Below are 25,704 nucleotides of genomic sequence, written 5' to 3'. Positions count from 1 at the left end.
TCCTTGCCGATAAATGTCTCGCGGAAAAGGGGCATCAGTCTATATTGTTCTATGTGTCCTGTATTTGTGTATAGATTGAGCTATGAAGAAGGTGCACTCATCTCTATTACAATTTAAGAATGTTAAAGGGGAACTATCAGCAGTATGTCCCTACTGCACAGGAGACGTTGAGATGAAAGGTATGTCTCTTTCCTTCCTCCTCGGCGCAGTTCTGATGCAGTTAGTCTTTTGCTCCACAATCCGGTGAGACCGTTAGGTGCACTGTCTGCCCCAAAGCACCAATACAGCCCACCCCATGCCAGCCCGATCCATTCCTTATCATTAGAAAGGGACCGGCCACGGATCTTCGCTATGGGGACGGGCAGTGCACCTAATGGTCTCACCGGACCGAAGAGCACACGACAGATTCGACAGATTCATCTACCCTGCTAATAGTTCCCCTTTAACGTCTATGGGGGAGATTTATCAAACATGGCGTAAAGTGAAACAGGCTCAGTTGCCCCTAGCAACCAATCAGATTCCACCTTTCATTTTCCAAAGAGTCTGTGAGGAATTAAAGGTGGAATCTGATTGGTTGCTAGGGGCAACCGGGCCAGTTTCACTTTACACCATGTTTGATAAATCTCCCCCAATGTCTTTGTTCTTTACAAAATAAAAAAATAAACAAAACTAATAAAAGTCCTACCGTTTCATAGCATACAGCTCCCGCAAAATGCCGGACGATAAAACCCTCATCGTCTCGGATATTTCGATGGACGGTTAGTTTAGATTTTCTCGGAATCTGCAATAAAAAGAAAAAGAAAACTGAATTGTGCTGTTTTTTTTTTTTGTTTTTTTTTAACTGCACGCTTGATCTAGACATTGATAACTTTATCCTCGTGAATTGTATGTGACACGGTGTCGCAAAATGAAATGCTGTCTGCATGTGCAAATCATAAAAAATGGAAGACGGCTGATAGATGGCATCAGCTCTCATATTCATCACCGGCAATGGCGAAACAACAAAGCACTGATGCATATTTATCAGGCTTTTCCGGGCCTAAAATGTATCATTATGGTCAGGTAAAACGAGCGCCTGGTCGATATTACCATGACAAGAGGGTAATCCCTCACTGCCGGGACTGGAGCTCAAATCACCGCTGCTTTTACCGAACATGCTCTCCGAGAACATTTCATTAGTAAAAGAGCGGCGGCTTAGAAATAATTCTTTATTGACGTTAAAAAAAAATTAAAAAAAACTCAGGGATTTTGGGTAATTTGTTTTGCATAGATAAAAAAGTAAAGGCAATGATGTCTGCTCGCCATGTTAGCAGAACATACAGTATAGTGCTTACATCTCCAGATAACACTCATGAGGGGCATAAAAAGAAAAATCTATACACAGCAGTTCATCATAAACACAGGAACTGGAACATTTTAAGGACAAACCGCACACAATTAAATTACCAAACAGAAGCACTTCAAGCTCGGCCCACGCACACAAAACTTTGCAGATTTATGAGCACAGCTTGGCTTTTCCTATACAGAGAATGCGAATTTCAAGGCAAATAAATTTATTTGTCTGACTGCTCCCTGAAGCTTAGGAGCACAGATTAACTGCGGATTGAAAAGGTAAGCGAGGGAAAAGGTGAATGTTAATACTGTATGTTTTATTTACATTTCTTCTTTAAATAAACTCCCACCAAAAATGAGTGTGACTAATTCTGTCTAGTTCAATGTAATAGGAAAGATACAAGAGTAGGATAAAATAGGAGAATGCCGGTAACATTAAAGTGTCAACGTCGTTTTTTGTTGTTGTTTTTTTTGCAGAAATCAATAGTCCAGGCGATTTAAAGAAACTTTGTAATTGGGTTTATTAGGCAAATATGCCATTATCTGCATTCAAAAAGACTGTCCCTAGGTCCCCCCTCCTCCTCTCTCTCATCCACTGCTCATTATCAGGAAATCTCAACCAGTTTACATCAGTGGAGCCCAGTGAGCAAAGAACAAAGGATGACACAGTAGGAGCTGTGTAAAAGTCGGTAATCAAAAGGTCAGAAAGGTCAGTGCTGACTTCAGAGGAGATAGCCCGGTGATGTAGCTGTAAACTAACTCTTTGTTGTCCTGTTTTGTTGACTCAAACTGCTTTTTCATTATAAAAATGCATTTTTCGGCTAATAAACCCAATTACAACGTTTCTTAAAATCGCCTGTACTATTGATTTCTGCAAAAATAAATTTTAACGACTGTGATGCTTTGAAGGGGTACTCCAGAAAGAAAGAAAAAAAAACCTTTTTAAATTAACGATTTCCAAAAAGTTTACAGATATATATAGGATCTCTATCTTCTATTATTTCCAGTACTTATCAGCTGCTGCACGTCCTGCAGGAAGTGGTGTATTCTTTCCAGTCTGATAGTGCCCTCTGCTGTCACCTCTTTCCGAGACAGGAACTGTCCAGAGCAGTAGCAAATCCACTTAGACCTCTACTGCTCTGGACGGTTCCAGATACTGACTGAGGTGGCAGCAAAGAGCATTGTGTCTGATTGGAAAAAAAACATTTGCTGATGAACCCTGGCACCGAAATCCTGGGCACATGGAGGTCACTAAATATAAAAGATACTTAATTTTATAATTTCATAATTTTAATGAATCTCATCCACATACTACAACTAAAACCTACAGCGCAAGGGGATCTGCATTGCAGGTTTTACCCAGCATGCCAGTTGTTCCATTAAAAGCTGCAGGAGACCTGGTGCAGGCCCTAGCCCTTTGAAAGAATGCAAATTTTTCCAGCCTTATCCACCTAGGGCACCAAAATATCTTATTCCAGCCCTACAAAAGTAGACAAATGGCACCATCACAAATATACAATTTTAAGACCGTGGAGCCCCAAGTTCCATACATGTGAACAATGGCTGCTAAGGTGAGCAAAGGCAGACTGGCATGCTACCGTGGAGAAGCTCCACCAAAAAGAACCATTAGGCTACCAGAATAATGGTTCAGCGAACCCTACTACGTATGGGGCTCTGAAACTGATGGCCACTGCACCTCTACTAACAAAGTCCCATTGAATAGGCATGCGCAGCCTGTCTAGCTATTGCCTTTGTTGCACATTTAGGTTACTTAAAGTGTACCTGTCATTATAATTTTCTAAATCAATAGTAGATGTGATATAAAGCAAGTTTGCAATTTACATTCATTATTTTTTTTTTTAGTTATCGTAGAGAACGCAGGACTTCCTGTTTCCTGACTTTCTTTTTCTCAAAGAGTCAGAAAACAGGAAGTCCTGTGTATCCCAGGTCTTCTGAGCGCTCACAGAGAGAGGGCAGTCATGTGACTGATTGACACATTGAGCCATGACTCTCTGTACTGGCCGGAATTCCTGTGTTTATTCTATTTTTTACAACCAGCACAAGTCTAAAAATCTGCCTTCAGGAGACTGGACCTGGATTTCTGGTAAGTACGGCTTTGTTTTACAGCAGGATAACAACAACAAAAATAAAGACTGTATATTGCAAACTTGCTTTATATCACATCTACTTTTTATTTAGATTTGGAAAGTTATAACAACAGAGAGAATTTAAAGTCACATAACTGTATATGTCTCGGGTATAGCCCTTTAAGAATACCTTATGTGTACCCTCTCCCATTTTATGCAGAACATGTTACAATGTGACCCTAAAGTTTAAAAGAAACAGATATATTTCATCATATCAACAATCATCAAGTTTTCATCCAGATTAAAGAAATTGCTGATACAAAAGTATGGCTTACCGTAAGGCGGAAGTGGTTCTTATGTTTCTGATGAACCATAGATGTAAAGTGCTGGTCACTAGGCTGAGGGAGTCTGTTCTCTTCGTCCAGTATATCCAGGATGCCCACTAATTTTGACTCAATCAGATCTGAATATAAAAATTATTTATTTACCAGTTTTGTAAATTACAAAAAAAAAAAAAATTATATTACACACAAATACTTCTATCTAAAGACATTCTCCGCACAGTAGTACATCAAAGTTCCCGTGTTGCCAGCATTAGCAATGTTAAAAGAACACTTTAAGATTTTAACAATTCTTTCACCAGATAATTATCTCTGGAAAGAGAATCGCACATCTGTCTCTAAAACCAGAGAGGAAATTAAAACCAAGGCAGTGTTTAACTATTCCAGTCAGTACACTGAACTCCTCTATATGAGGAATATGTGCCTCCACAAAAAGCTAAGAGAAATGGGGGGGGGGCATTTAGTCAGCGACAGGAATCACAGGATGACACCTTTGTGCTATTGAAACTTTTCCTGGGATGTAAACAAGATTGTTTGCACTATAACACTCAATCCTTAATTGCATAAAATTAAAATACAGACATGACCTCGGTAAATAGCGTGTTTCCCCTGAAAATAAAACAGTGTCCTATATTAATTCTTGTTCCTAAAGATGTGCTAGGTTTTATTTACAGGGGATGTCATTTTTTTTTTTATAAAGAAGAATCAACATGCACAGCAGGAACAGAGTGTTTGGTATGGAGGCTTCCGGCCACCAGGGGGAGCTCACCACAGCATACTCGTACAGCACAGCAGGGACAGTGTACGGTAGGTGATGGGATAACAGCAGACTGTGTGCCGCTCTACATCTGGCAGTAGGGGACAACGGAGATGTCGGCAGGAAATGGGCCTCTTGATGCCCTGACTGCACATTTACAAGTGACGACCATGGAAGGGAACAATGGGGGTTGGCAACAGGTGACAGTCTTTATGCTCTGCATACAGCTGCTCTGCAATGGACAGTGAAAGTAGGGGACAATGGCGGCGGGGTAAAAAGAATCACAGCTGCATGTCCTGGTGTTCTGTTCGGCACCATGCTTCCAAACAAAAACTTTGCTAGGTCTTACTTTCGGGCCTTATTTTTAGCAATTCAGCAAAACTTCTACTAGGTCTTATTTTCTAGGAAATATGGTAGGTGGCTAGAAACCAGTCAGTCTGCTATCTGGGACTAACGTCTGGGATCATACCTTTATCTTAATTTGATACAAATGAGGATTGGATTTTATGAGACTGTGCAAATGATCTTTATTTCATGGATGTAGCTTTTGTAGCAACGGCATTGGGTTACTGCAGTGCCACTTCCATTCACTTCAATGGGAGAGAAGCCTCTGGAACCAAGCATTGCCACTTCACACTGAACATAGACACCTGCTTCTGGCCCCATTTATTGTGTATGTGCTAAATTTACAGCTCTGGCACTAATCATACATCAATGGCCTATCCTGATGGCATAAGCCATCAATCATATTTAATAATATTGAAGCTGCTTTATTATTTATTGATTTTGTAAAAAATTTATTGATAGTCATTGTATAATACAATTATTCATTTTCAGTATTACTGTAGAATAGTTCTATATTTCAGAAGTGTACATGGATGTTTATTCCTCTATTACAAAAAAAAAAAAGAGATGTAGAAGAAGAAATAGAATATATATGTCAGAACAATGAAATCTCAATCAATCTCTTAAAGGGAAAAACCATAAAAAAAAAATCACTATAGGTAGCCTCAGCTCCTCACTGCTATTAAAGGGGTTATCCAGCGCTACAAAAACATGGCTACTTTTCCCCCTCTCTTGTCTCCAGGTCAGGTGGGGTTTGCAATTAAGCTCCATTTACTTCAATGGAACTGAGTTCCAAACCCCACCAATCTAGAGACAAGAGAGGGGGAAAAAAGTCCATGTTTTTGTAGCGCTGGATAACCCCTTTAATAGCAGTGAGGAGCTGAGGCTACCTATAGTGATTTGTTTTGATGGTTTTTCCCTTTAGGAGATTGATTAGTTTGAGGTTTCCTAGGGAGTCCATATCTTTTAGATCAGGGATGGGGAGCCTCTGGCGCCAGCTAATGAAAAACTACAACTACCATCATGCCTAATGGGAGTTGTAGTTTTGCAACAGTTGGCGGACCAGAGGCTCCCCATCTCTGTTTTAGATAATACCACTCCATGTGTCGTGATGGCGTCCATAAATTTCACTCTTTCCTCTGGAGTAAGATGGTTTCCAATAAAAAGCTAATTGGATGGAACACAATATCAATTTTCTATGAATGTATCTACTTTCAATAAGGGGTCATGCAATAGGTATGCCTTAGGTAAGTGAAATTTCTGGCAGTGTCACAAACAGTGAGATGGTGTCAGAGGTAAAAGACATACAGCCGCCTAATATGAACCAATCGGTATTTGACACAGAGTGGTCATTCACTTAAAGGGGTTGTTCACTTATTTTTTTTCTTTCAAATCAACTGGTGCCAGAAAGTGCCAGAGATTTGTAATTTACCACTATTAAATAATTATTGTAAACCATGGGTGTAAGGTGCGGCCACTCCTCTTTTTCTAGGTCTGTATTTTAAATGTTCTCTCCTTTCCTTGTGGCTAGCACTCCTCCCTTGTAAGACCCATGTGACCCCAATCAGCAGGAAGCACCTGTGCACTTAGGTAAGTACCTCCTCTTTCTCCCATTCTACCTGCTGGTGCATTGGTGAGTAGTAACAGCTGCTGGTGGCGCCTGCAGGGTATGGGGGGGCATGGGGTTTGGTCCTGTGACAGTGGGGTTGCAGGGCCATCCTGTGCCCCCCCTCCCCTGTTGGCAATTGCTTTGCAGGGTTGGCGGTCTCTGACCGGCCAAGTGTTGATTTAGTGTAGGGGCTCGTGTTGGCCAGAAGACCTGCACGTGGTACATGAGGCAATATGGTTTGATCAAATTATATACCAACATTCTGGCGTTGGTCTTTAAATATAGCCGAGAGGTATTATTGTAAACCATGGGTGTGAGGTGCAGCCACGCCTCTTTCCTCTTGGTCTGTATTTTAAACGTCCTCTATTAAATAATCGTGTCTTCCAGTACTTATCAGCTGCCGTTTGTCCTGTGGGAAGTAGCGTATTCTGTCCAGTCTGACACACTGCTCTATGCTGCCACCTCTGTGCATGTCAGGAACTGTCCAAAACAGCAGAAAATTGCCATAGAAAACCCCTCCTGCTCTCCACACTGGACAAAATACCACTTCCTACAGGGCATACAGCAGCTGATAAGTACTGTAAGACTTGAGATTTTTTAATAGAAGTAAATTACAAATCTCTGGCACTTTCTGTCACCAGCTGATCTGAAAGGAAAAAAAAAAACATTTACGTGAACAGCCCCTTTAATATAGTAAGTATGCACTTACCTATACAATCTTGGTTATCCACATAATGCACTTCATTCACCCCAAGGCCTTCTTTCTGATATAATTCCTGCTCCTAAACACAGAAACACATAAAAACCGTATTATTCTCTAGTGAAGATAAAAAAAAAATAAAAAAAAAGAGGCTTCAAAAGTGGAAATATAATGTTTAACAGCATCATTCTCAACTTATATTCAAGTTTTCCTTTTGATAACAATATAATTGAAAAGGCAAACCCAAGAGTCATAAAATCTTAGCGGAGAGCGGAGACTGGTAGCAGCTGGCACATCTGTACACTCCTAGAAAAGATTCACAAATCCTTTTGATCACGGACGCTGCAAGAGACCAAATAGCGCAAAAAAAAAAAAAAGCAAAAGCCTTGAGCCTGATAGGCACTTTAATCTGATCAAAGGGGATCTTCCCCCACAAAGTTGTGTTAAAATTCATGTTCTCTGCTTGACAATAAGGTGAACAAATGTATTAACTGTTCTGGCGATTTGTAATGCAGAAAAAAAAAAAAAATAAGAATCATCATCATCTCGTATTCAGAACAAACTGCGCTATTATTTCAACCATGTAAAAAATTAAATAAAAATCGTAATACTGGTGCCTGTCAGGTGTCTGTATGATAAATAGGGCAAGGAGGGCTATATATAGGTCACGGTCATGTCAGCGTAAGGGTTTACAAACCCACTTGATGTATTTGCTGCGTGAATCAGTCTTAAAAATAAGCAGGCAAAACGCAGGTTGGCTTTATACAATTGTTCTGCATTAAAATACGCAATTGCGTATTTTTGAAGCATGTTAGCAAAGCATCAGTTGTTAAAATACGCAATTGCGTATTTTTGAAGTGTGAAGCTACATGCGTTTTTCGCACAGGTTGTTAACAACTGATGCTTTGCTAACAACAAGCTTCACGCTTCAAAAATACGCAATTGCGTATTTTAACGCAGAACAATTGTATAAAGCCAACCTGCGTTTTGCCTTCTTATTTTTAAGGCTACGTTCACACAGAGCAAAAGGGGCGGATTACGCGAGGAAATATTTCCGCCTGAAATCAACTGACGCTGAATTCCGAGCAGAATATAAGCAGAATGTAAGCAGAATCCCTGCGTATTCCGCTAGGAAAGTGTTCAGCTCGTAATCAGCTCTTGACAAATTCAGCGAGGAATCCGCGCTGAATCCGCATGCATTCAGCGCTGAAATTCAGCGAGTATTTAGCGAGTAAACTAGACTATACCAGAATATATACTAGAATCCTCCTCCCCCCCTTTTTTCCCTATTTCCGCGCTGATTCAGCGCGTAATTTCCGCTTGTATTACGCTTGTATGCCGCGCTGAATACGCACGTATTCCGCGCTGAAACAGAAAATTAGAGCCCCATTGATTTGTATAGGCTTCCGCTAGCGGAAGAATGAACATGTTCATTCTTCTGGCGGAAAGCGGATTAGTTCAGTGCAGAAATTCCACCGTGTGAACTGCAGAGCAGAATTTCCATTCAACACAATGGAAGTTAGCTCTGCACCTATTTTAACGGCTGAGATTTCAGCGCTGATTCAGCGCAGAAATTCAGCTGCTTTTGCTCTGTGTGAACGAGCCCAAGACTGATTCACGCAGCAAATACGTCAAGTGGGTTTGTACCCTAATACAGTATAATTTCTGTGCTGATAATATGGCTACAAGCCCTTATCTGACTGCAGGAACAGAGATCCCCGAAATCTGTGATCCAATGAGCTTAGGTCATCAGACTTGTGACCATAACTGTATAATGCAAATCTATCATCAGATTTAAAAGGAATCTGTCACTAAGTTTATTCCACCTTAAATGAGGGCAGTATAAACTAGTGACAGAAATGCTGAACGGATCGGTGTATTACTTACATCATTCTGTTCAGCCGTTCTCCCAATATGCAGGAGAATAGGATTCTCGCCACACCCCTCCCCCCGCCCACCAGCTGCTGATTGACAGTTGGCTGCCTATACACAGCATGGATAAATAACTGCCAACCAGCAGCTTGTGGGCGGAGTTTTCTCATGAATATCCAGGACTACTGGGCTCATGCACATAATGGAGAGGACTACTTACTGTCCATGTTATTCAGGAGGATATCTCTGGATCAGCTGCACAGAACAATGTAAGTGATATATCATTCTGTTCGGCTTCTGTCACTAGTTTATGCTACCCTGAGATAGGACACCATAATCCTACTGACAGAGTCCCTTTATATATGTTGCTGCTCCATTGTTTTCTGCCAGGCCAGCAGGGATGAGGTCACAGACATTGCACATGATACCCTGGGCCAACAATGGTCCCAGCCTGCTCACTTTTCAAACACTTTGTTGAATCCCAGGTGACTAGATACAGAATACTTGTGGTGCAGGAGGTGTTTTAAAGTGTTTCTCTCTTGTGAGCGGCAGGATATGCTGTAGGCAGAGGAACTTTCGGCCCTCCAATTGTCGCAAAACTAGAATTCACATCATGCCTGGACAGCCAAATCTCAAGCACACCTGATCCTGCTTGACACTGCCTCCAAGCGTCAGTCCAGAAGGGAGGGGGGCAGAGGAGGTGTCCAGCTTGCAGCAAATCAGAAGCTTGGAAAAGCCTTCTCTACATCCTGGAAGCACATTTACATAGATGAAAGGTACTACAGATGTAGCCAGGCTTAGCATGAGTTATAGCCATGGTCAACTTGATCCCTGTGTCAGGGAGCTACTGTACGTTAAGTCAATTAGAAAGTTGAGTTAAAGTGTCACTGTCGTTAAAACTTCTAAAATCTAAATCACCAGTAGTTGTGATATAAAGCAAGTTAGTAATATACATTCATTTTTTTTTTAGTTATCATGTAAAACACGGCACTCAAAAAAACAGGAAACAGTCAGGAAACAGTAAGTCCTGTGTATCCCAGGCCATCTGACCGCTCACAGAGAGAAGGCAGTCATGTTACTGATGGACACATTGAGCCGTGACTCTCTGTACTGGACGGAATTCCTGTGTTTAGTCTCTTTTTTTCAACAGCACAAATCAGAAAATCTGCCTTCAGGAGACTGGACCTGGATTTCTGGTAAGTACGGCATTGTTTTACAGCACGACAACAAAAATAATGAATGTATATTGCAAACTTGCTTTTTATCACGTCTACTGTTGATTTAGATTTTGAAAGTTATCACAGGTTATTGTAATCAAATTAACACTGGCTACAACTCATGTTAAAGTGTCGCTGTCGTATTATTATTTATTTTTGCAGAAATCAATAGTACAGGCAATTTTAAGAAACTTAGTAAATGGGTTTATTAGGTAAATATGCCATTATCTGCATTTAAAAAGACTTTCCCAAGGTCCCCCCCCCCCCTCCTCTCTCTCATTCACTGCTCATTATCAGGAAATCTCGACTCTAACATCAGTCGAGCCCTGTACAACCTATGGAGAGGGGAGGGGGGAGGAGGGAGATTAGTCGCCAGCAGAGAACAAAGGATTACAGTGCGGGTCTTGTGTCAAAGCCGGTATTCAGAGGTCAGAGAGGTCAGTGCTGACTTCAGAGGAGATAGCCCGGTGATGTAGTTGTAAATTAACTCTTTGTTGTCCTGTTTTGGTGCCTCATGTCCCTCAACCCCTCCCTTCTCCATAAGAGAACCATGAAGACAGGGGGGAGAGCTTCAAACTGCTTTTTCGTCATAAAAAATGCATTTTTCTGCTAATAAACCCAATAACAAAGTTTTTTAAAATCGCCTTTAAACGACGGAAACACTTTAAGCCTGGCTACATCTGTATGTGCTTCCTTGTTCACCAAGACCCAGCAATGCAGCTTCTCTGATGCATATTAGCTTACAAAATGCTATAGAAGACTGTTTTAACAGCTGTGCTGTTAAATGCTATAGAAGACTCCTTAACAGCTGTGGGACTACAAAAAATCTCCCGAGACGTCTTCTAGGGAGTAATTCATAAATAAATACTATTTATTCAGAACATTCTTCTTCTTCTCCGCTAGAACATCTCGATTTCCCTTTGACTATTCCAACGTCAACTAGCAACAAAGCCAACTGGACCATTCAAAGGCAAATAAACAGCAAAGGTTTTACTAATCTCTGGTCGCGTGCAGAACGTCAAAATAATATGTGTTCAATAATAAAGGGATAAAATAAAGCCCCTTTAGCTCTGCAGAAATGAAAATCATGTTCACAGCAGAGAACCCTTAATACGTCTTTAATAATCTTTAACGCACAACCGCTCCTGTAGGACAAATGCATACAACTGTCTACATTTTTTTTTTTACTAAAGCACATGGTATATATTAAAACAAATCGCATGAAACACACATATCATCATAAAAATCCCAAAGAGAAATATTGGCAATAAATATGTAACACTCAGCGCTGATCCTAGAAAAAGTAGTGATAAATACAGAAATCAAGTGAAGATATTACATCCACTTCATACCCCAGCAGATAATAATCGGGCTTCCCGAAAATAATACAGCGTCTTATATTAAAGACGGCATACAGCATGGACAGCATACAGTATGGCGGCAGGTAACAGATTAATGGCAGACTGTATGCAGCTCTATCTGGCAGACAGAGGGGACAACAGAGATGGCGGCAGGAGACGGGCCTCTTAATGTTCTGTTCGGCGGCCATGTTTCCAAACAAAAACTTTGCCAAGTCTTACTTTCGGGGGAGGACTTATATTTAGCAGACCGGAATATACACAAGCAGACCGGAATCGGGGAAGAGAGCCTTCGCTACCAGATGAGAACATCCTGTGCCAGTACAGTAGCGTGAAAATTTCAACAGCTTCGGAGCTCCCTGCATCATCATTCATGAAGATGCCGTGAGGTCAAAAGTCTGTTCCTTAGCACATAATGACCATTAAGGTCGCATTCACACGTTCCGCAAATATGGAAGATGTGCTACGGACCAGAATCAGTACAGTGGCAAGAAGATTTGAACAGTTGCAGCGCTCCTGGCATCATAATCATTAGTGTTGCGGGAACTTCAGAAAACTGTCTGGGTTTGGTCATGTGAATAGCGGCCGCACAAGACATGTCAGTTTGCCGTGTGGTCGCATGGAATCAGTGTGTATACACTCTGGCCGGGATTCCAAAGTAGTTAACGTGATGGGCCGCTGTAATTAAACAACGGCCATTGTTGCAAACCTGCAAAAACGGCCGTTGTTTAATAAAAAAATACATAGTGTGAACGAGGCCTTAATTTGCAGATCCGCAAAGTACAGAGCACACTACTGATGATTTTTTTTTTTTTGCGGATTGCGGATAAAGATCTGCAGATTATGAATTTCATCCCTAAAAATATACTGATGTGTGAATGTGGCCTGAGTGTTGTTGGTCTCGTCGTATGACAGCACAAAATATGTTTGATGCAGAGATGGAACATGGGAAACAATACAAATAGTAATTGTTATATAAAAACAATATTGCATACGGTTATGCTGTAACTCTATTTGTCCTCCACAGTATTCCATCCACATCTAATTCTATCATTTACCCGAGTGTAAGACTTCCTGCCTCTGTTTTGTGAAATTACAGGGTTTCATTGTATCCGCCTGCCATAGTGTTCCTATGAAATTTTAATACTGCTGTATAATACAAGCTCCAAGAATAAAATTATCCCGAGCCTTGCTTTCTTGAAACGCTGCTCTCCATGTATTGTCATTTTAATAATTTACGTATTATTCTTGCCCTGAGCTGAACGGTCACAGAACAGATTGCTTCGTTTCTGGAGCACAGGTAGATTCTGTCTAACTACATTTGTGTCTGCAACCGGCTTACGGGCATTGTGCAGCGGCCAATCACGTTACGCTACCCAACCTCGACACAATTCATAGAGCGAATACAGCCTGTGCGTGCAGCTAGAAACTGAAGCATGCAAACAGAACGTATCCAGAATAAGCAGAGAAATTCATCCGAAAGAACTTTAAAGTGTCACTGTCATTTACTTTTTTTTTTTTTGCAGAAATCATTAGTACAGGCGATTTTAAGAAACGTTGTAATTGGGTTTCTTAGCCGAAAAATGCATTTTTATCATGAAAAAGCAGTTTGAACCTCTCCCCCGTCTTCATGGTTCTCTTATGGAGAGGGGAGGGGTGGAGGGAGATGAGGCACCAAAACAGGACAACAAAGTTAATTTACAGCTACATCACCGGGCTATCTCCTCTGAAGTCAGCACTGACCTCTCTTACCTCTGAATACCGGCTTTCATGCAGCTCCTGCTGTGTAATCCTTTGTTCTCTGTTGCCGACTAATCTCCCTCCTCCCCTCTACATAGGTTACACAGGGTAAAAACAGTAGAGATTTCCTGATAATGAGCAGTGGATGAGAGAGAGGAGGGAAGGGGACCTGGGGAAAGTCTTTTTGAATGCAGATAATGGCATATTTGCCTAATAAATTCAATTACAAAGTTTCTTAAAATCGCCTGCACTTCTCATATTTCAGTATCTGCTTTGGCCACATCATTGAATAAATTCTGTACATTAACAATAGGATAGTCATACCCTGTGACTTTATGCTAATAAATCTCATTCATCACCAGCAGTTACGAAAGGAACATCAGCACAAGGCATCAAGCTAATCGCAGGCATAGCATGAAATGAACAATATTTGCCTTTCTAGTAAATGGATATGCCTCCAGGTAATGAAATTAATGTACTGTCTATTAAATATGAATGACACGGAGATGGCGTCAACATTTTATGGTATAGACTTTCATAGGAGCATAGTGAATAAATAGTAAATCACAAGGAAAACAGCTGTTCTATTAGGAGTTTTATATAGAAGAGCGCACATTTACTGAACCCAATACCCCGGGTGGTATTGCAGTCTATGTTTCTACACGACTATATACCATTGTTCCTGCGGAACAATGACCTCCATTACTCTTTACCCACTGAGGGTTGTGGAGCAGAGGATGAATATTAGAGTTTAGTTTATTTTAAAAGAGAAGTCCGGTGGATTATAAAATCTGGCAGCAGTCAGAGGCGGGGGGGGAAGGTCTGTCCTGGCTGATAAACTGGCCGCTCAGCCATTCAGTGACTGGATAGGCGGCCCACCTCAGTCAATGACTAGCGCACTGATTGGCCGAGCGGGACGTTCGGGGAACCCCCTAAGCAAGCCGGAGCGGGGACCAGGTGAAGCATATGCTCCGGTGGCCGGGGGGTTAACAGGGCGGGCTGCGGACATACTCGCAGCAAGATGTCCATCCTGCTGCGTGTTTGTCTGCCCATAGGGTCTACTGGGCAGGAATTCGCAGCGGGTCTCGCTGCGAATTTACAGCGAGAAACCTGCTGCGGATCAGTTACATGTGAACGCAGCCTAAAGGTTTTAACTAACTTGACAAAATTTTCAGGGTAAAATTTAATGATGACCTATCCCTAAATCATCTCGAACCACCCACAGATCATAATGGGAGCCAAGATGAAGTCACCCAGCACAGCCACTACACTCAGAAAACCCCCTTTAGGCTTAAGGAGGCATTCACACGTTTCATGCAGAGTCCATAATTATAGACAATGTGCTACGAGACGGAATTCAGAGCTTCTGGCATTATCATTCATGATGATGCCGGGAGCTCAGAAACTGGTTAAATGTTTATGCTACTGTACTGACACAGCATGTCTGTACAGTGGCACGAATATATAAACAGTTCCGGGGCATCATAATAAGTGATGATTCCAAGAGTTCCCAATTCCATCCCATAGCGCATTGTCTGTAATTACAGAATGCCACCTAAACTAATTAACAGGCTATTGGGAATGTTAATGGGATTTTCATTACATAACTGATCCATTGTTTAAATTAAGTTTTTATTAAATTTATATTGATATTTTTGGGGGTTTTTTACTACAATTTTTTTTTTTTTATTATATTAAAAGAGGTTTTCCCATGAAATGAAAATAAAAACGAACCTCTGGAGTAATACACACCTATATCCTCACACTTGAAGAGACCGTAAAGAAGGATCCGTAACACCCGAATCTTGCGAGATAAATTTATTGCAGGTTAACAGATGCGCAGGCCAACGTCCTGTTTTACTATTCACAGCTTTCTCAAGGCCATAAGAAAGCTGTGAATTTTAAAGCGATTTTGGTCTGTGCATCTGTTAACCTGCAATAAATTAAGCTCACAGGATTCAGTGAGTGCTGTGGATTTTTTTTTATGGTCTATCCAAGCAGTAATTCTTGTATCAGGACTGTGTGAGTTGTATCCCATCCGGAGTAGGGCAGTGGTCGTCACCTCTGAACTTTGCTCTACTAGTCTAGCAATATCCATGCTCTCCAATGACATTCTGACATCCCCAATGTGATCATGTGACCAGAAAGCAGCTGTAATAACCAGGAACCCATTGCAGTCTGGAACGGTCTCCCCCCACTGACTAGTGTAGATAATAGTTCCTCGCACACTGCTGCAGAGATCTCACTCATACACTGGGCTAGGGCTATATAGCCTAAAAATAATTCTTAATTTTTAACTTTTCCCAATTTTTACGATTTTTGATTTTAAAAAGGAGAAGTCTAAGGAAACTAAAAAAATCAGCTGCAGGCGGGGGGTGCAGGACCATAATAAACAATCTATACATACATACCCGCCCCTTTGACCTTATAGCACCATTGTCACCTATTCTGTGCAACCAGTAAAAGTAATTTTCATCTCGGTTCCACGAACGTCACGGCCCCGACTTCTTTTGCTGCATCACCACAGACTGGCTGATAGATTGCCCGCTCAGCCAGTGACTGCAGCGGTATCCCACCCCAATTACTGATTGGCTGAGCAGGCAATCCATCAACCGGTCCGTGATGCTGCAGCAGGAGGACCCAATGCTTTCATGCAAGGGAATTTAAGATGCAATAATTCTAGAATATATACTCTTTACCAAGATTGTCCCTTAGGTTTTGTGTACGGTTGTTTATAACATAAACACATTTGAATATAGCCATAGTGGTCGTTTTTCTGAATTTGAGTTGTATTGATTTCAATGGAAAAACGACCGTTGTTGTACACACAGTGCATTGATTATAGCCGTTGTTTACTGAGGCTGTACAAAATAATGAACATGTCTGTTTGGGTCCTATTAGACGGCCCAATCATAAAGAGTACCAATCTGCTATATTGGCACCTGTTTGCTGAGCGACTACACAGGCCAAGTATAAGGCAGCAAGGGCTGCACAGACATCATTAGCGATGTCTGTGCAGTCCTTGCCTTTGGAGTAAAATAAAGTATTTCCTTAACTTACCCGATTCCCCGGTGTCTGCAGCTCTGCCTTGTGTTACCTTCTGTTCTTGTTTCTGCACTGACAGGCCGCTCAGCCAATCCCTGCAGCAGTCCTGTCAAGAACAGAAGGCAGAGGTGCAGCTGTAGACACCAGGGAAGGCCCGAGGACAGCGGGAAACCTGGTAAGTAAATACTTTATTATTTTAGACTACAATCATCAGTGGTAGGCAGCGCATCGCCATTACACGTAGTAATTCGTCCCCTGGCGGCCAATGATTTTGGGTCCTGAACTAAAGACATGATCAGCCGATGTTGTCTTTATTACAAAGAGCGAGAATTGTCCCGATTTGGGCGCAGTTAGCAAACAACGGCCATAGAAAATAAACTGTTCACACACTGTGTGGCCACCCTTCCAGTGTAGTGTAGTGTAGTGTGAATGGTTAATTGATTTTCATTCACACCCATATGGCTGGCAGATACTACGGGTGGAAAATAATATTCCCAAGGCTGATAATACAATATTAGCAAAGGAACACATAATACAGAGGCCGTTGTATTACACTGCCTAAAGCTGTAAAATATTATGCAAACTGCATAAAATGGCTATTGCATTGCAGAGTAAACAGTTAAAAGCTGGACAGAAACTTATATTTCTATTTACTTTGTATGTTAGTCATCATCGAAGCTGTCATATCGACTAGAGAGCAGAAGTGAATCTTTTAGCTTCGGCATCAAACTCCTACCACACCGGCATTTATATCCATCAGCGGTGACTAAGTGAATGAATTCAAGAAAGCCTAACATGACATTTGTCTGATTTATCCGTTAAAGCAGCTGTATAATGTGTCACTGCCTCGCTGATTTCAAGATGACAAAGATGTTTATGGCAAGGTATCTAAATCTAAGTGCATTCCCCAAGTTATGCAACGCCGCGAAAATAGCCCTTTAATAGACCGGAATGACTGCAAAGCGACTCATACCTGGAATTCTGACACCATCAGGTTCTAGCGCAACGGAGTACATTATAAGAAACTTACAAAGTGCTAAAAAAAGTAATAATATATGTTCCTTGTACGTAGTGTCCATGTTTAAAAGAATAAATAGTGGAGGATACAGCATACTCAGTAGAACAAGGATGAGTGGCAGGAAGCAAAAGAGCGTAAAATGTCAGGGGCCAATGTGGCCAACTGTACTGAAGAGGAGTGCCATAAAATAGTAAAGGTATAAAGCTATAAGTATAGGTATAGGTATAAACCGTCACTTAATTTTTATTTTATTTTTTTGCAGCAGCAATCAACAGTACAATCGATTTTAAGAAACTCTTTAATAGGTTTTATTAGCCAAAAAAAACAAACTCTTTCTGTACTCTAAAAGCTGTTTCCCAGCCTCCCCCTCTCGCTTGTTTTCTGTGCATTATCAGGCGAAGAAGAGGAGCAAAGTAAAGACGGGTTTGCAGAGTCATTATAACCTATGGAGGGGGAGGGGTCAAGGGGGATGGGTGAGCAGGAAGAGCAGACAAGTAGCCCAGGTGTTTGCAGGCTGTCTGGGCAGATAAAACATTGGATTTACAGGTCAGAAAGGTCAGTGCCTATCTGGGATCATGTTGAGAGAACATTGCAGGATGATGTTTTGTGCATGGATGACTTTTCTCCTCTCTGTGCTCACTTGCCCCCCCTTGACCCCTCCCCTCTCCATAGAGCATAATGGACACAGAGGGGGAGGTGGGAAAACAGCTTTTTGAGTACAAAAAGAAACTCTTTTGCTTCATAAGACCCGTTACAGAGTTTCCCAAAATTGCTTGTACTATTGATTCCTGAAAAATTACATTTAAATTACAGTTACACGTTAAAAAGGGGAGGATTACACTAGACGAGGGAATATTAACTACTCCACAACTCTAGTCCACCAAAGTTGGTGATGCACATTTCTCCACCACCTCTACCTCCCAGGAACTTTTAATTAGTCCAAAATATATTATCTCCCCTGTTGTCTACACTTGGGTAATAATCTATTACTATGTAGGTCCAGAAGAATATAACATGCTGAACATAAGCTGATGCATCCCCAGAGGTGACAGATGCCCCATGTCTCCATAATGAGTGTACGTGAATATTCTGATGTAAAGCTTCTTGTTTTCGGTTTGGCAGGTAACATTTTTTTTGGCAAAACTCACTCACCTCTTTTAGGATTCGTTCATTAAAAAATTGCTGCAGCTTCTCATTACAGTAGTTAATGCAAAACTGTTCAAAACTGTTGTGTTCAAAGTATTCTGAAAACAGAGAAGAGAAACAATGAGGATTCGGCATTTTTTTCCATTATAATTAGAAAAAAAAAAATCCAATCAAACAGAGGACACATGGATAACTTATCCGTCACTAGGACTGGTTCATATTTCACTTCAGTTTTACACAAATTAAAAACTTCAGTAGCCTAATGTATAGGAACGAGGCTTGCATAATCTTATTCATAATTCACGCACTGAAAACAAGACCAATTATTAAAAGTGTGGTCTGGTCATTATTGATAATCTTACAGGCTGCTGGGGTTGTGGGAAGAATAACAAAACATGTATACTCACCCATCCTGCTCCCTTGGCACTGCTGGTTTCTGCTGCCATCCTCCTCATCAAAGCTTCCTCTGAAGTGCCAGGAGGACAGGAATTGAGAGATATATTGTCTAAGCTAAGCAGGCATTTGCTGTCTGCACCTCATATCAGCTGAAGCTTTGAAGGAGAGGAAGGGAGCAGACACAAAGGCAGCCTGGAAACTGGCAGAGGCGAGGGAGCAGGATGGGTAAGTATGCATGTTTGTTATGTTTGAAGTGAATGTACAGTATCAATTCGCTGAGTGATTTTGTTTTTCTTTTACAATACCCAGTTGAATCTCTCGCACCGGGGGAAGGGGATACCGTTATAGAGGGCCCTCCTCCACTTCATAGAGCAGGCACATGAACAAAATTGTGCCGATCACGGGAATAGGGAGCATTTGGAAAATGGACCGTGCCATCTTTGCATCGGGGCCGACCAGGTAGTGTTAAAAAAAAAAAATCTCACTAAACAAATTGGCACATTTGCTTTAATTTAGGACTAATGACCAAATTACCACTTTAAGAATATATGTCATATTCTCTTTTTTTAGGATTCTAGAACAATAAAATCGCTGGTCGAATAAAGGCTTGAGTCTGACACAGGTGAGTATACTAAGCAAGGCATGTCACAGTCTCAGCAGATCACATTGTGACTCTCAAAGTGTCAAACTGCTGGGGTCCCTAAAGATGAGCTGTAACCTATAGAGAAATCTGGTAGCAAACTCCTCTGCAGCACCACCACAGAAAAATGAAGCATTACACATTGTGCATTTAGGTTCTCTATACAGGACATAAAGTTCTCCGGAGAGAGACAGTCTGCAGACGTTCTCTACTCTAGTCAAGAAATTGAGATGCTGAACAGAAAACCTCAGGCTATTACCACAGAATTACCTTATATTATATATGATAATGGGTTCTAAACTAGACTACACTTTTAACTGTGGGTAGGTGCAGGAAAGTGTTCCTACTCATTTAGATGAACAGGATGCTAAAACAACATCCAAGATTATCTTTTAAGTACCCCCTCCCTACCGGGTCAGTCAATGGTGCAAAAGTTTTGCCCTAATAGGATTGTCCCAGTGACAAGTTTTCTTGTGTATATCTTATAACAGATGAACTTAAAGGAGGAGCCCGGCGATTTCTAAAAGCCGGTAGCCTGGAAAGTGAGGGGGGAAATTGTTTACAAGTAGGAACTTACCACTCCCTGTGCCGTGGTGGACTGGACGCACAGACAATCGGGGATTGGAGCTGCGTCCTGCCCTAGTCATTGACTGGCAAAGCCGCCAGTCCATCAGTCGGGTCATGACATCGAGCCTAGTGGGTGGTTTTTCGGCCGCTCCCACAGGCACAGGGATGGGTTAGTTCCTACTTTAAAACAGATCCCCCCCCCCCCCCCCCTTTGCAGGCTGCCGGCTTTTAAAAATTTTTGGACTTCTTTAAAATATTTGTGAAGTACTTTCCAGTATCTATTAAAAGTGATTTTTTTTTCAGGCAATTAAAACACATTACAAAGTTATATAACTTCCCTATCGACCTGTCAGTCATCTGATGCTGCCAGCCACAGAAGAAGGTAGTGCAGAAGGAATGAAGACGCCAACCGGAGCTCCTGGGACCCGCAATTGGTGGGAAAAATCAAACAGAGATGGACCCAGGAGAAAATATATGGAAACATTCCGGAGTAGTCTTGGGCCCCTTATATCCATACTAGACAGCTTTTTAGAGCAAGTTATTGTTTGTTATAATGTGGGCGCCTGTCCCTGTTTCAAGCAGTCTATAGTTCCTGACAGGTTCCGCTTAACACATGACAGCAAGGTAGAATTACACACACAGGGTCTGACACATAGGTCTACACGGAACTATATTTCTAAGTTACGACTGTTAACAAAGTCGCTTAATTTCTTTAGTTTAGAACGATTGTAAAAGTGAAAATTTTCCTCAAACCCCAAGTGGCACTGGCAAAATGTGTTCCTGCAAGTGACAAATAGTAAGTTCCATGGCTATCGAATATGATGGATGCCTCCGAGAGAAACTGAAGACCTCTCAAAGTAATGGTAAAAAAAAGAGCTTTTTACAATATTATATATGTTCAATTTTCTTATATCTAAACATGCTTGGTAAAAAAAAACGCGGAGTGGCCCAATACCTCAGATTTATTGGTGGTATATTTTACTGAGCTATCCGCTAACTGCAATTCCCCTAAGAAGATTTCGCTCACCGAGTAAGCCCAAAATACTATTTTCTGTCCTAGAGATGGAATAGCCACAGCTGTGGCAGTGTTCTGGAATGGAACTTTCAGTATTTAAATATCTGTTCTGGAAATTACACCGAGTCCACTAGAAGTTAATTCCTCGGCTCCTTGCTAAATGATATGTCTAGAAAAGGACAACTTGTTAGAGAGGGAAATACAATTCTGGTGGCACTTCATGAAATTGAAACGATAAAAAAAAGGGGCTTGAAAAATGCAACGGAAAGAATGACATGAATGAGAAAATGGCAACATAATATTAGAACAGGAATGAGAGAATGTTCTTGGGGAAATAAAACAACGGGCTGCAGACAAATGAGTCACAAGGCAGTGAGGGACCCTCGAGGGACACCATCGGAGCAACACTGGCCAAGGAATCAAAGGGCCTCCTCATGAAAGCGATTTGTAAGGAAGGGTGATTTCCTGAGGGAGATTACTTGTAGAATTTCATGGACTTACCTGGGAAATGTACTAGCAAATAATGACCAAAATATATATACACACACATACCAGATGCGACATGTGGATTGGTAAGGTGTCGGAGCAGCATGACATATAGATATGCTTAGGCAGGGAAGAATATACAATTATGGGGAAAAAAACTACACCTTTATATTCCTCGGCCACACAACTGTCGATATCCTGAAGCCTTGGTCTTTGCGGTATAGGACTTTCAGATTCAAGGACAGAAAATCTCAACAAATGATCATTCAACGGCTGAACACGGTCTTTCATAGTGTCAAAAAATAATCTGTGTGCTGCCCATCTCTCCATGCGTTAAGGATGTCATATTTTGTATATTTAGTGAAGCAATTACAATATGGCGCCAACCTTCTAAGCCAGCGTTTCCCAACCGGGGTGCCGCGGCATACGGGGGTGTCGGGAGAACCCGCCAGGGGTGCCGTGGGATCCCGGTGGGAATAAGGACACTGTCAATGTAAGCATCCCTAAAAGCTACGGCCTTGCAGCTTTTAGGGATGCACAGATCACTATGATGTTCCGTCCGCACAGTGAGCGGGTGGAAAATTTAAGTGAGCAGAATGTAGGAGCAGGACCAGCGTCCTGCTCCTACATTCAATCCCATAGGCCGCCGGCACTTCATGCCAGCAGCCTATGGGACTCCGTGGCGTGACCTCTCCGGCAGGCGTCATGATGTAACATCATCACGCCTGCCGGAGGTTCCGTCCCCGCGGCTTGAAGGATGGAGCCCAAAGAAGGAGAGCTGCTCCTTGCAGCCACACAGCTCGGATAATGTAGTATTATAATTATTAGTATTACTGCATGGGGGCACATCTGGGGGGATTATTATTGCATGGGCAGAACATCTGGGGGGCATTATTATTGTATGGGGGAACATCTGGGGGCATTATTATTGTCTGGGGGCACATACAGGGGGCAACCCACATTTTACTGCACATAACACCAAACAGCACAATTTCTTTGGGAGCCTATAGGAGGGAGAAAGGAAAGGAAGTTGCTAGAAATGTGCGGAGCCTAATATGTTTGTCTTGCAGGTTCTCAAGAGATTAAACGTAGCTTTTCTTATTTTGTAGAACATTATTTAGTAGGGGTGCCCCGAGGTGGAAAAGGTACTGCTATGTAAGTAACTCTTTTCATACCTCAGCCGAAGAAGTACTGATACGAGCCTTAACAGCAGAACGCACACTCCTATGATATATATACTGACTGCCATCTTTGACTAAAGGAGATCCTCTTTGAGGGTGTGTTCACACTGAAGAATAGGCGAGAAATTGAAGAGAAAAGTTTCCTGCTTGAAATTCCTCATCTATTCATTTCTGGCAGAATAGGAGCAAAATTCAAGTGGAATTCAAGTAGAATTTCAAGCAGAATTCAAGCCCTATTGACTTCTATAGGACTGACATGTCAATTGTTTGGGCAGAACAAGGATCCGCGATGGAATTTTCCTGGTGCAAATTCCGCCGTGTGAATGAATGAGCGGAAAGCCCATTCAACACAATAGGAAAAAAAAATTTACGACTGGAATTTCAAGCGGATTCCATGTGCATTTGGACACGGAATCTGCTCGACATTCAGTGCGCACTCCGTAGTGTGAACGCACCCTGACCATTAGGGTGTTTGTGTTTAATTCTTCAGTGCACATAATGAACTTTTAACTTTATAATTTGGAACAGACAGTCAATATGACAGCACTCTTGAGGTGAATCCTGAGTGACATATTGTCCGGAGAAGCATCCACAATGAAAGCATTCACACTGGTCTGACACATATGAGGGGGGGATTGCAGCTTAAAGCTAAGAAGGTAAGAAAATTATTTAAAGTGTCACTTTGCAGAAATCATTAGTACAGGCGATTTTAACAAACTTTGTAATTGGGTTTATTAGCCGAAAAATGAATTTTTATCATGAAAAAGCAGTTTGAAGCTCTCCCCCCAGTCTTCATGGTTCTCTATGGAGAGGGGAGGGGTGGAGGGAGATGAGGCACCAAAACAGGACAACAAAAAGTTAATTTACAGCAAAATCCTCGAAGTCAGCACTGACCTCTCTGACCTCTGAATACAGTCTTTCATACAGCTTCCACTGTGTAATCCTTAATTCTCTGCTGGTGACTAATCTCCCTCCTCCCCTCTCCCCTCTTTATAGGTTACACAGGGCTGACTGAAGTAAAAGAGTCAAGATTTCCTGATAATGAGCAGTAAATGAGAAAGAGGAGGGAGGGGAGGGGGGGGGAAGTATTTTTGAATGCAGATAATGGCATATTTGCCCAATAAACCAAATTAGAAAAGTTTCTTAAAATCGCCTGGACTATTGATTTCTGCAAAAAAAAACAACAAAAAAAACGACAGTGACACTTTAATAAGAAATGTGAAGTCAACGGGTGATTAACGGAAAGCGATGTGCGAGTATGGAGCTGGGTAATTTAGCAGATCAGTGCTCACTTACCTCACAGGTCGGACTGTGTCTTCAGCCTGAAGTCTACATCATAACATTTAAATAATGGTTCTCATACACACTGGCGTAGCTACCATGGGGGCAGGGTAGCCGTCGCTATGGGGCCCGGGCCCCCGCGTTAAAACATGCCCCCGCCCCCTGTATTGCCGCTCACTATGCATATGCATAGTGAGCGGCCCTGAGCCATCCCCCCGCCCGCCCCGCCCGCCCCTTCTATCGCCACTCAGCTGAGCCGATCAGAAGCCCGGGAAAGTGCAATGAGCAGCACTTTCCTGGGCTCCTGATCGGCTAAGTGGCGATGGAGGGGGCGGGCTGGGCAGGCGGAGGGGATCGCTGTCCTACTCACCTGTCCGCCGGCCCCAGCAGCTCCTCTCCCGACACTCCGGTCTCCCGTCATCCTCCGGCACAGGCAGCGGGGTACAGAGACGCTGCCTGTGTCCCGGAAGTGTTCTGCAGTGGCAGATGAGGATGATGGGAGACCGGAGTGTCGGGAGAGGAGCTGCTGGGGCCGGCGGACAGGTGAGTAGCCTGTTTGTTGTTTTTCTGGTCGCAGGGGGGCTACTATGGGGGCACTATATGGGGCATTGGCTACTGTCTGGGGGCATTGGCTACTATGGGGGGCACTGTCTTCTATGGGGGCACTGTATGGGGGCATTGGCTACTATATGGCGGCATTGGCTACTGTATGGGGGCATTGGCTACTATATGGGGGGCACTATATGGGGGCATTGGCTACTATGTGGGGGTATTGGCTACTATATGGGGGCATTGGCTACTATATGGGGGGCACTATATGGGGGCATTGGCTACTATGTGGGGGTATTGGCTACTATATGGGGGCATTGGCTACTATATGGGGGCACTATATGGGGGCATTGGCTACTATGTGGGGGTATTGGCTACTATATGGGGGCATTGGCTACTATGTGGGGGCATTGGCTACTATGTAGGGGCACTATGTGGGGGCATTGGCTACTATATGGGGAGCACTATATTATGGGGGCATTGGCTACTATGTGGGGCACTATATGGGGGGATTGGCACCAATTACACTGCTGCTATCTCCAAACTGTGACAATAAGCAAAATATTTTTTTTCTATTTTCCCCCCTAAAATCAGGGGTGCGTCTTATCAAAAGGCGCGTCCTATAAAGCGAAAAATATGGGGGGGGGGGGCCTTAAAAAATTTTGCTATGGGGCCCCGTGAATCCTAGCTACGCCCCTGCTCATACACATAAACACAATACAAAGTACATAACCACTTACCAAAGCCAGCAATGTCTAAAACACCAATGAAGAAGGTAGAAGTCTCAAACGGGAAGCACTGGTTGACCCTGTTAACCACATGATCAAAAAGCCGACTGTACACAGCCTTTGCCAAAGCATCTCGAGCATTGTTTGCCTGCTCCACCTTCAATGGTACTCTGAAGAGAAGAAAAAAAGGAAAAAGGAAAAGTTTAATAGGATTTCCTAAGGATAGCCGATCAATGATAATCATTAGCTTTTATAAAACTGGCCTTGACAGAAGAAGACGACTCATGGCCCTAT

At 42.3% G+C, this 25,704-nt stretch overlaps 1 protein-coding gene across 5 annotated transcripts in view; it reads right to left on the bottom strand.

Moving 5' to 3' along the window:
• The window catches only part of MYO6 (myosin VI), a 208,312-nt gene that overhangs the window by 72,070 nt on the left and 110,538 nt on the right, over positions 1-25,704 (bottom strand). For all 5 annotated transcript variants that reach the window (XM_069974661.1, XM_069974662.1, XM_069974663.1 and 2 more), the window contains exons 13-17: positions 25,423-25,580; positions 18,574-18,665; positions 7,181-7,253; positions 3,755-3,882; positions 686-781 (exon numbers count right to left, since the gene is read on the bottom strand). In XM_069974661.1, the coding sequence (XP_069830762.1) occupies positions 686-781; positions 3,755-3,882; positions 7,181-7,253; positions 18,574-18,665; positions 25,423-25,580 (547 nt within the window). The remainder of the gene's footprint in view (positions 1-685; positions 782-3,754; positions 3,883-7,180; positions 7,254-18,573; positions 18,666-25,422; positions 25,581-25,704) is intronic.

This window comes from Dendropsophus ebraccatus, chromosome 6 (assembly GCF_027789765.1).
Source record: "Dendropsophus ebraccatus isolate aDenEbr1 chromosome 6, aDenEbr1.pat, whole genome shotgun sequence".
In the NCBI taxonomy this organism is placed as follows: domain Eukaryota; kingdom Metazoa; phylum Chordata; class Amphibia; order Anura; family Hylidae; genus Dendropsophus; species Dendropsophus ebraccatus.
The sequence above is the reverse complement of the archived record's forward strand: the minus strand, read 5'-3'. Positions and strand labels throughout refer to the sequence as shown.